The sequence below is a fragment of the Pieris napi genome, chromosome 4 (assembly GCF_905475465.1).
Source record: "Pieris napi chromosome 4, ilPieNapi1.2, whole genome shotgun sequence".
In the NCBI taxonomy this organism is placed as follows: domain Eukaryota; kingdom Metazoa; phylum Arthropoda; class Insecta; order Lepidoptera; family Pieridae; genus Pieris; species Pieris napi.
The window spans coordinates 13,183,369-13,195,519 of NC_062237.1; the positions used below are offsets into that span (position 1 = coordinate 13,183,369).

The window sequence follows — 12,151 nt, forward strand, 5'->3', positions numbered from 1 at the left end:
AAGTTTAGATTTCCGATACTTAGAGGGACAGAAAATAGAATATGTTAGGAATTTAATTGTCATTAAAATATTAAGTGTCGAATAATAAATAATGTGACGGTAAATTTTTTTCCAACGCCGATAAAGAAGTTTGGCTTCAAAAAGGAACATGGCGCGTAACCGAAAAACGTGACGCGTAACGAAAAAATGTTACACTCAATTTTTTTCCAACCCTGATAAAGAAGTAACTCCTGTTGTTGGAACTGAACTGAACCTATGCTCTACAAATGTGTCTCACCTGTGACTCCACAAGTATACCACATTTATGTCCAACTTGACTGCATCTACTGCAGGTGTTACAATGTTCATATGTTGCCTTCACACACCGATTGCACAGGTTACAGTGTACATAACTTGTTCCATCCTTACTTGCACACTCTTTACATTTATTACAGTGCACATTAGATTTCCCAACCCAGTATTTGCACTTATTACAATATTTATAGTTACTGTCATTTGATAAATCAATTGTTGCAAATGGTAAGTTTGTATAGAATCGAACAGGTGACCCTTGTTTTCGACCACCTTTGCTATTTTGAAATTTCTTATGATTTTGATATTCAACCTGTGGTAAGAAAAGTTAACTTTAATCAATACATATTTTACTATCTCTTGAAGTATCAAGTATTTCTTTTTCAATAACTTATTAGTTGTAAATATCAGAATAATCAAAATATAAGTTACCTGATAATCATGCATTTTAATATCTGGAATCATATTTCTTATATATGGCTCGGAGAAATATGGAAATGCCCAGATAACTGGCAAAATACCATCCGTTTCACACAATTTATTGTATGTTGCAGATAATTCCTTAATAGTGTGAACGAGGGGTTCTACTCTTCCTCCAAATGGAGGGTCCATTACTATACATAAGCCTGTGTCCCTAAAAAAAATTAATTAAGAATCAAGATTTTTATATAAAGTGATCAATATACAATAGACATATGGGCACATATGTCAAAAATGTTTTGGCATTTAGGATGTGCAAAAAGAAGCTGGTGCAACACATTCTCAAGTACTATTATTATTCAAATCACAAAATTAACAGAAAGCCTAAATAAAATTTACCGGTTCTAATTTTGAAATTATTTTGTTTTTAAGCTGAGATAAAATTTAACAATTATTACAATAACTTACTTTGATGCCTTAAAAAATTTCTTTAACACTTTTTCATCATTATTCCCATCAAATAAGTAGTTATTAAACATGTTATACCACAAGAATTTATTTGGTGGATAGAATTGATGGTGGCGGGTATCAAAATCTAAGAGAATTGAATCAAATTCTGGATGTGTTTGTGCTGCTTCATGAATTGATGGAGTGCCTATACATAAGATGTTCCTAGAAATATTCACACAATACATATAATAATTCAATACAATTAGTCTTTTTGAACAGTAGTATAAATATTGGTTATACGGTTTGTAATCTACATCAACTATTTTGCAAAATATAGTAAAAAAGAACTGGGTTTCCAATTCTTATATTTAGGATTGAGAAACAGTGGTTTACTTTAACCTCTAGGCTACACCTGCATAACAATTTTAAGCCAGTAAACTAACATTGTATAAAGTGAAATTACCTTATTTTATTGTTTTTTAGTATTCCTAGCACAGTACTAACAGCTTTTTTTGTAAAAAGATATTGTGCTTCACGGTAATCATTTTCAAGAGTAGGCAACCATGTAGAAGGGTTTCGCAGCTGTTCTTCAGTGAGCGGAGTTGTAACTCTGTGGTCACCACGATGCTTCTTCGTTTGAGATATGTTGAATAGATCTTTACAGGTGTTGCAATAAGCACGGTCAGAAGCATGCCTCGTTTTAACCTGTAAATTTTGTCAATACAGTTCTTAACATCATTATCAAACATGTCAATTTTAATAAAAATATTGCATTATACATCAAAAGTATGAAAGTTTTTTAATACACTACAAGATAAGCAATTGGCTCAACTTTCTCTTAGCTTTGATTTAAGGGGTGTTCAAAGGGGAATGTATGCGAGTATACCTCATTTATAAAAGGGTCTTTCCGCAGATATGTTTAAATTTTTAACCTCTCTTCTGAAAACTCGAAAATAAAATCAAATGGTATTAAAATCAGTAAATGACCAAATCAATTGGTGCTGTAATGCTCAACTTACAAGAATAATTAAAACAGAATAACCTCTTACCTCGTTAAAGTTCTTCCAAGCGGTGTTTTTATCTACTTTTGGTATGAGGTTATAATACTTTTCATTTCGTTTTCTAACACCTTCCTTTTTCCAATCCTCTTCGTCAATATGTAATGTACAATCTTTTTTATCTCTGCATGATGCACAACCAAAGTACTTTCCTTTTTCAGTAGAAAACAGCAAAGTTGGTCCATGAAGACACATTGGATGTGTTGTTACATCTTCTACGATTACTTCAATTGAAGACTTAGGAGTGGATTCTGGGGCACTGAACTTTCGCTTTTTAGCCATTTTACGTATATATATTCAATAACACCTCTTTTACTGAATGATTTTGATATCACAAAATACAAAAAATTAAACAAGGCACAAGCTTTACAAGCGTACACCGGGCGACGGGCAGTTCCCAGCACATGTGAATTGTGAATATGACATTAATTGCTAATGTCATAGTCACAATGTAAATATGTAAATTGGAATGACAGTTTTCTGCTTTATGTATTAAGGCAATTGTCAATTCCAACAAGGTGATACTGATGTCTGGCAATTTAAAATAAAAAAAAAAGTTTAAAAGGAGGGCAGCAGAAAGCCGGTCTAAATTATTTTCATACCTATTTCCATCTTTCCTTTCACGATAAACTTTAATCTCTAACTTAAGCAAAATGAGTGGGTTAGTAAGAACGGCACACCGAATTTTACATAACTGCGTGAAAAATAGTAGCGTAGCTGGTGCAGTTGTAAGCAGAACCCAAGTTCCTGTGAAACGTGACTTCACTAGAGGAATATGGCACATGAGTTGTTCTAAACGACTGGACAGTACATCAGCTTCCTCAAACCTGCTTCATCACTCTAACACATGTGGCTGTGGATGCGGTCTAAAGGCTCTTCATACGAAAGGTAATTTAACTTTTATAGGTTATGATTGCACCACACTGAGCGAAATTTTCAAAGTGAACAATTAAGATTAAGTATTAAATTATAATCTATAAAATTTCTACCTTTATATTATTATTCCTTTATCTACCAACATATATTTTTCTTCCTAATTACAAATCATTTTAACAGATCAACAAGACCAAAATGCTAAAGCCAAACCCCTGGGTGAGCTGTCCTGTACTTCCTTCAGTCAGATTAGTTCTATAGAAATAAGTTTGTCTAGAATATTTTTAACTATCCTAGATATACACTATATAACCAACTTCAAAAAAAGGAGGTTATCAGTTAGATCTGTATGTATGCAACATTGTTTTAATTGGTTAATATTTGAGTATGATGATCTATTTAGGCATTATCTTGAATGTTAAATTTTGCAGGCAGGCCATTTTTAAGATGATGTAAAAATTGTAGTGATAATTTGTAGATGTATGTAATCATTTTAGTGGTTATAGATAATATTAGTAATATAGAACTTTTTGAGTGAGCAGCAAAAGTCATATTGTTTCTGTTTAATAGCATCAAATACTTTGTATTGCTTTAGACAATAACCCTTAAAAGTTGTTTACAGTTTACTTTTAATAAGTAAATCTTATACTTTTTGGGGAATATAAAATAATACTTGCATCCAGAACAAGATCTTGTTTCTTATTTCTGCATTAAAGTATTATACAAATAAGATAATTTCGTATAACTATTAATTATTAATTTACATCTTCCATTTGCACTAAATATATCTAAATACATTATTTTAATAAAAATATATTTTTTATAATATAAAATCTACTACAGCAGGTACACTAACAACTAGTAACACATAAAAATATCTTATAAATATAATTATGTAGATGTTGAAAACAGATCACAAGATTTCATTTGCTGTAACCCTTTAAAAAAGTTGTCAAAAATATTGTGGTAATTAAAGTAGTTATGATATTAATGTTATTTTAAACCCTTTAGTTATTGTAATATCACCACTATCTTGGAAAGTATCGACTATATTTAATTGATATATACACAAATAAATGTTTATTCAGGTGAGCGTGAGCTTGTGGAGTTCCTTACTGAAGAGATAGTTGCTGAGCGTAAGGCACAGAAGCTCAAGACTCTACCTTCTGAAGTAGAAGGGTTCAGTGTGAAGGGAGATGGAGCAGAAGTGGTGCTTACCAAGGAGCTAAAAGATGAAATGTAATCATATCTTATTCTTTACTTACATGATATTTAAGAATTTAAAAAAACATGTGAAACATTTTATTAGAATGAACAATACTGCCTAAAACACTATTAAACAAGTTGTAAGCGAAAAATTCTAACTGCCCCAATAACTTTTACAGTGTTAAAATCACATTCAATGTGAATCATACAGTGGATTCTGAGGATTTTGGTGATGATGTACAACAAGAGAAGCAGGAGTTTGCAGAAATGAGATCCAAGCCCCAATTTGAAGTTGACCTTGTTAGAGGAGCAACCACGCTAGGGTTTACTTGCTCCTTCTTACAAGATCCACCAACCACAAATGCTGAAGAATACAGTATGTTTATTATTTCTTTACATATATTACAATGATGGTCTAAAGACCAAATAAACAAACACCGTAGAGTCAACTCATAACATCTGCTGGATTGATAGATTTTGTAGTAAACAAAAAAAAATTATAGAAAAGGCTCAAGTTTAAAATCTGATGTCATACATCTACATACATCTATCCTAGCATCCTAGTATCTTCACCACCTATTGAAAAGTTTGTGCTAAGGCTGGTTATTAGAAATGAGTGCTACAATTAAATAAAAGAAATCACTGTATGTAAACTCTGCTTGCTAAACTAAAACTTTTTTCTGTCACTCAAATTGGAAAAATTTAAACAATCTTGCCTTTTAATGATTTTAATATATTTTACCGTATTCTGGTAAAATATATTAGATATTTATACTACGAATTTTTTATAAATATGTATAAAGATTATTTATTTTAATTAGTCAAAAAATTGTATATTAAAGTAAATCCAATTTTTATTTTCAGATGACATTTTTGGCATCGATGAAGTAACTCTATACACAGGAGAGTGGTCAGACAAAGTGTATGCTGTTGCTGGTGATGTGCTGGATGGGGTCTGTAATTCTGTATATTTTAGTTTATTAAAGTTTTAGATCAAGTAGAGAGTAGTAATATTATTTTTTATATGAATTTTATAGCAAAACAAATGCTTCATTTAATTTATTCACCAAAGTTATAAACTTTAGTATGAAGATTAATGTATCACTGCTTCAAGCTCAAATCCCTTGATGGTTTTCCTTGCGTACAGACTTCATTTGAAGCTACCTAACCCAATTTTCGCTTAATTTAGTAACCTTAGTTTGGTGTATTGCTCATGGTTCTACCATTGATATCACGTGTCCTAAGATCAAATCACGTTGACGATTTTTCTAACCCCACATCGCCATACTTGTTTCCGTTTCTTACGGACCTCAGGTGCCAATTGTGGGGGAAATAATATGCATAGATTTGAAGCTTAATTCATAATTAATGTTTGAATTATTCATTGAAGTGCAACATTTTTCTTAAAATTTGTTTGTTTTTTTATTTAGCATTGACAACATATTTATATACTATATTTTTTCTTGCTTGCTTCTCAGTGTTCTACTGCTACATAAATTAAGCTTATTCTTTTTTATCTTTTGTGATAATAATTTGATCATATTTTTGTTACAGTATCTTTATGATCTATTAATGAATCTACTAGAGGAGAAAGGAATCAGCAATGAATTTGTTCAAAAAATATCAGATTTTAGTACTGCATATGAGCACACTGCGTACATCAACCTTTTGGAGGGAATTTCCAAGTTTACCATTGGGAAATAATCTAATTTAGTCATAGACAACATAATGTATGTGGAACTTTAATTTAAAATGTTTTTTTTATGAATACTAGTATTAATAAATAATATTCTTTTATTTCAACTGGCTTCTTCATCAATATTAATATGTATCAACAAATAGAGCTTATGCCTTTTTATGTTAACATATAGTGACAAAAAATATTAAATTTTATTAGTGTTTAAGTTCCACAAAAATTTGTTCAAAAGGATATTAGCATTTAATTTGCTGTATACAGCTTTAAAGGATATTTAGTTTAGTTGTATGACATGATGTTCAATTAGTTATTATGTTAGTTCACAATAAAAAATTCAATAAGGTATTTGATTTTTTCTTTAAAAAATATATTTTAACTTAAAATATATTTTGCTATTCAGCTTGGATATTTTATGAAAGTATTATGTATTTAAAATGGAGTGGGACTATTTAGATGTTGCCTAAGATAGGAGTTTTTGAAGCTCATAACTTAGAAATTGAAATATAAATAAATTTAAATCTTGCTGACTTATTTGAATTTCCTGATAATACTTTAAATAAATTTTAACAAAACAAAAAAAATACCCATAAAGCCACAAACCGGGCAAAATTATTTGTTTATTTGCAAAATTAATTCATCTATTATTAATGAAGCTATTTCAAAACATAATTTTTAAATTGTGGCAATCAGCTGTTACAGGAAATGAGTAAAAATCATTATCTCTCTTTCATTTTTACTTCTGACAGGACCGTGCCAATATATAATAGAAAACATGAAAACTGGTCTTGCTAAATGGACCAATAGCTGTTTAGTGCAAAATTTCATCGACCAATAGAACTTTATCAATAAAGCAAAATATAATGTGAACATAGTTGCAAGTCGCCCCGAAATGTCAAAACTTGAACGTGAAGCTAAGGCGTAACAATATGAGACGCAAACGAGTTCTGCTTTGTCCTGCCAAGATGGCTGACGTGCGCGTGAAAAAAACACCCAACAATTTATATGATTTGTGTTTGACTAGTTTAGTGAACTATTTGCAAAAATCTAAGTGCGAGAAAAATGATTTGCGATCGCTGCCAGATAGCATCCTCATGGATGTTTACTTTAGGGTGAGTAAATTTACCCTTATTGCACACTTAATATTAATACAATGATTTCATTCGAAATTATATTATTTTGCTTAAAAAACTGATTGGCAATTGAAACGACGTATGAAAAACAGTATAAGTATTGCATTCACGGTCATAGTCATACATTGTATTGGTGAATGGTGGATTCGTCAGACTCGTCAGTAGGCACTGATTGATTTGGGTAACTGTTAAATCACTTTCACTGTTTACACTTCTTATAATGTAAGTGATAAAACACAATTGTTACAAATAATAATATTAATAACAAGTCTATAATCTTTTCTAAAAATGGAAGCCACATTCACCTGTTTACAGTAGGTACAATAGACATACATATTTTGGTAATTGTTTATATAAAAAGACCTTGACTGTGTTTTAGTTGTAATTTTATAAAAAGTCTAGAATATTTATTTATTTTGTGATCTATAAGATTGATATTATATATAAAAAAAACTTGTTTCATAAATTGTGTATTGAAAGAGTAGTATGTACAGCTGATTCAATAATAACACCATTAAATAACATTGTAATCAGTGGCTGACAAACTTGTATATCTGGATCTTGAGGTCTGGATTGAACAAAGAGAATCTGTTGTAATTTACTGACAATGTATGTGATATAGTCAGGGTTGGCATGATTGAAATAAGTTGTTTTAAAACATATGCTACAAACAGTTTCAATTGAAATCATGTTTTTATGACACTGGGGATTTTATGTTATTAATTTGAGTTATTCGCCAATTGAAATATAAATATTGAGGTTTTCCCTATTCATAGTATAGAGTTCTCAGTTCATCAGTGATTCTCTGTCATTATAGTCCCTTTGATGCCCGATTTAAATGTTATCCATTGGTTCTTTTTTGTAAATATTTAATTTTGATAAATATGTAAAGATCTATTGCAGAAATGAAACATATAAAATATAGATCCCATTAGTTAGAAATAATTCCCTTAACAAAAATCACACTTGTTTATTTTGAACTATTTAATTTTACAATTTTTTTAAAATCCAACCGGGATATATATAATAAATTTGCTGAACGTTACTATGTATTGGAAAGTGGTCAATGCTTGTACAGTCAAAATCTGTTATAACGTCATCGAAGGGACTATGTATATTTGGTCGTAACAACCGATAGTTGTTACAGCTGATGACGTTTATATTTAGTACCTAATACAATAGTATTCACCAGTCAATATAACCGGTATGTTGTCCTAAATGATTTCGTTGGAAACGGTTTTGACTGTATAACGTTACTATGTTAAAATTTTTTAGTAATTATAATACTATCATTCTACACATAAAAATATTTGGTTTTTATAACAGATAACCTAAATGTTAGGTATAAATACCATATAATATAGATCATATTGTGATTAAATATAGCTAATTCTTGACTTTGAATTCTATCCTAAGATACTAAAAAGTAATAATATGATTTCTAAACTTATGTCTGAATGTTTGTGGAAGTTCTGGCCAAAATGTTACATAACTGGTTTGTCTATTTAGCTGTAACAAATGGATTACTTTGTAGTATTAATGGTAGGATAGATATTTTTTTATGTAGTTTATTACATATTAACATACCTATTGTGTGTTAGTGGTTGCCAAGGTAATTAATAAGTCTTATTTACATAACCTGTGTAGCCTACAATGTTTCATGTTGAGGCAGGTTATATTACCATTTAAAGTATAATTTAAAAAAATCTACATTGTGATAGGATATTAAATATACATATGTTTGTACTTGGTACACTTTGTAACTGCTACAATGAAATCATTCAAGTGGACCATTTTTGAATCTTATCAAATCTATCAATCAATCAATCTATCTGCTAGGTGAAGTAAATGAAGCGATAGAAGCTACTTACTACATTCAGTACTACCACATATCCACTGTAATATTGTTTGTAGCTTTTATATGCTTATATATTTCTAAGCCTAAACTACCAATAATAAAGTTATTGGTATAAGCTATAGGTATGTGTAAGGTCAATATCTCTGATAATCCAATTTTGATTTGGAAATTTAAGAGATAAATATGAAATATTTTGTTTAATAATAACCAAACCTAACCGAAGCATTGTGTAATCAATCTGATCTCTATTCAAATAAATTGAGTAACAATGGAAGTTATCATGACAATAGTTATTTGCTGTCATTTTTGAATGACAAAAGATCAGGGCAATTGATAAAACTGTATATATAACCTATTTCATCCTAGTATCTATATCAAATAATCAACAAAATATAAATTTCTCAAGTACCTAATTGTTTCTTTGTACTACCATGTGCAAGCTAAGACTGTTGGCAAAGATCTTCTCCAAATACTTCATTTTGTATGCTGTATCTAGTGCATGTTTACTATAATAAATAAAGATTATGTAACATAATTTATGGATAAATAATGTTGCTATACTGGCAATTAGTTTAAAAAAAAAAGTAAAACTGTTTTCTTAACAATACTGTTTAAAGTGTAAGTTAGTGGCAATCTTGTTCTGCATAGATTGGTTCTAAATAAAATTATTAGCAAGTTTAAGGCTTAATGATGTTATGTACCACATACCAACATATTATGGCTTTCAGCCCAAGAAAGGCTAGTTAATTATCATTCAGTAGGGACAACGCAATGAAGTTGTAACATGCATACAAACATTTCGGAAACATCTTGTGATTTGTGAAAGTTATTTTGTACTTTTGACATTCAAAGAAAGTGAAAGTGTATTGATTAAATCGTAAAAATACAATAAATACTTGTCTGTATAAGACAACCCGTTTTATGTATTGGGATTAAGTTCTGTAACAAATTTCTAAACGTTACTCTAGCATCCTTCATCATAATAGCGAGTCAAATGGTTAAAAACAAATGTATTATTTTCAAGTCACTTATTGGCCCGGCGATCGTGGAAACCGAGCAGCGTAGTTTAAAAGGCCTCAGTTGGAGATTCCGAAACGGGACTTGACTAAGGATACATATTTTATTTTATACTCTTCGAAGAAGGCAGCCTAAATATTTTTTATACTAAATTATTAATCTATTTAGTTTTTTGGACTGGCAATTTTAAAATAACCCGGAAGGCGATTTATGTTCAGTAACCTCTGTGCGACGTGTTTAAGGGACGTGGGTGGTTAACTAAATTCACATATAAATTTACATTTATATTGGCAACATTACGTTAAACTGATATTGGTTTTTAAAGCTTCGTATATTTTTACGACAATGTTTTTATTTGACTTGAATTAAAATGAGATAGCCGATAGGTTTATAGGTTTATATTGATACGTTTTGTACTGGCTTTTAAGTGTCTATTTATTTAAATTATATTAACGTGTACTACTAATTACAACTTGTGTTATAAAGGGAAGATATCGTCAAAGAATCTGGACTAATATTGTAAATAAGTAAATTTCTGTGCTTGTTTATAAGTTTTCGCTGCCGATGTTTTGAGTTTTTGAAGTTATACTTCTTTAGGCGCGTTATGAAAAATTGATGAGAGTGAAATTTTACGATGCGCGCGCACCGTGACACAAAATTAACAGAATGAAGTTGCCCACGGAAGATGCAACGGCATTGGCCATAATTTAAAAACAACATTCGAATAATAATAGAATTTATGTTACACTGTAAGAGAATAATAATAAATATTTATTTATTTTTTCAAATGTAAACTGAACTTTATTGACTGTAATGACTCCTTTTCCAGTCTTTGATTATTTAATTGTAATTAATTATTTGCATGCATTAAAAAACTATTTTTAATAATGCCAAAAAAGTATAACTTCTTATGCGCGTACATAAGTACACGCAACCTTTTTTTTTTAATATAGCGCATGTTACTGTGTGATAATGTGTAATGGTCGAGTAGTTTCTTAGTTTATTTGTTACACACATAAAATTAGAATCTTTCATCTGTATAATATATATAGTATAGATATGATTGTGACATAGAAAAGCGTTATCCCTAGATTTCTGAACAGAAGTGCACTTTGTAACAAATAACACAAATGTTATAATTACAAAACATGGTAGTTTGCCTTCACCTAAAAATGCAAATCGCTAGCGGTACCGAATGGCGAGACTTGGCGCTAACGGTAAGGGACCAACCAATTTAGTTAGGACTACGGAATTTATATCACATAAACATGGCCCGTTTATCTCGTCATATAAAACATTTTTTATTATTCAATTTATCTTGAATTGAAGATTCACTATATTCGTGATATACCTACCTAGTATAGAATAGATAGAATATTATTTCCTAATTGCTCCTTAACATTTTGCATACGTAGAACTTCTACTGTTCATAAGCCTAGCAGCTGCAGACAAGTGTTTGCCTATTGGATTAAGCGTGCGATTTTATTTTTATTTAACAGTTTATTGATATTACAAGTCAATTTTAAAACTACGAATTACTGTAGTTTAAATATTTACGTCCGATTCTATAGGCCAAAACGAAATGGTGCTTTTGAAAGTATTAATTATTTGTTTTAACCTAAAATCCTTTAGCCTTGAACGTATCACCTTCTTTTCATAATATGAAATGAAAATTCATATTTTTTTACCGTTTCAGTAAGACATTAATTACCGTTTTTGTTGGAATTATTAAATGGTAAGACGTGGTGCGAAAATAACTCGTAGTCTAGTAGAATAAGATTTTGTTGCTGCAAATTATACAAAATATTAGTCACCAACCACCACGACTTGTAACTATGAGCCGTAGAAGTCGTAAATGTAGAAAAGCCTAATACTGGTATGTTAGATATTCAGGGATAATACTTTGTATAAAATATGAAGGTAGTTCAAGAAAGTATTATGTAGGGTATACATAATTACATGCAAGGCCACTGGTCGCATAGGTGGGACTTGTTTTTACTTTTTTAACTGGAGTACACAAAGCGGTGACCCTTAACCCGACTTAAAAAAGCTCACCTACATTCAACCAAAGAAACTAGGTCGTTAATTATTATTTTGTGTTCTAATAATTAAAATTCTGTTAAACGTGTATCAAATATTTTTAAAGACCGGC

At 30.2% G+C, this 12,151-nt stretch overlaps 2 protein-coding genes across 3 annotated transcripts in view; both read left to right on the top strand.

The window, feature by feature from the left end:
• Positions 1–2,732: 2,732 nt before the first annotated feature.
• On the top strand, positions 2,733–6,339 carry LOC125048969 (complement component 1 Q subcomponent-binding protein, mitochondrial). Of its 2 annotated transcripts, XM_047647952.1 has the most exons (6): positions 2,733–3,107; positions 3,276–3,311; positions 4,181–4,331; positions 4,478–4,674; positions 5,163–5,251; positions 5,853–6,339. In XM_047647952.1, exons 1-6 carry the CDS (start codon positions 2,873–2,875, stop codon positions 6,000–6,002), a joined length of 858 nt encoding a protein of 285 aa, XP_047503908.1. In that variant the 5' UTR covers positions 2,733–2,872; the 3' UTR covers positions 6,003–6,339. The 2 variants fall into 2 exon arrangements, with proteins under 2 accessions (XP_047503908.1, XP_047503909.1); XM_047647953.1 differs by lacking the exon at positions 3,276–3,311 and having other exon boundaries at positions 2,736–3,107.
• A 576-nt stretch (positions 6,340–6,915) lies between these two features.
• The window catches only part of LOC125048968 (amyloid protein-binding protein 2), a 32,882-nt gene continuing 27,646 nt past the window's right edge, over positions 6,916–12,151 (top strand). Inside the window, exon 1 of the mRNA XM_047647951.1 lies at positions 6,916–7,103. Coding sequence (XP_047503907.1) covers positions 6,921–7,103 — 183 coding nt within the window. The 5' untranslated portion in view covers positions 6,916–6,920. The remainder of the gene's footprint in view (positions 7,104–12,151) is intronic.

Bases quoted from the DNA above. Each gene is read 5' to 3' on its own strand.
- LOC125048969 (XM_047647952.1), top strand. From the start codon at position 2,873: ATGAGTGGGTTAGTAAGAACGGCACACCGAATTTTACATAACTGCGTG. The intron at 3,312-4,180 runs GTGAGCTGTCCT...ATGTTTATTCAG, and splicing joins TGCTAAAGCCAAACCCCTGG to GTGAGCGTGAGCTTGTGGAG. The intron at 5,252-5,852 runs GTCTGTAATTCT...TTTTTGTTACAG, and splicing joins CTGGTGATGTGCTGGATGGG to TATCTTTATGATCTATTAAT.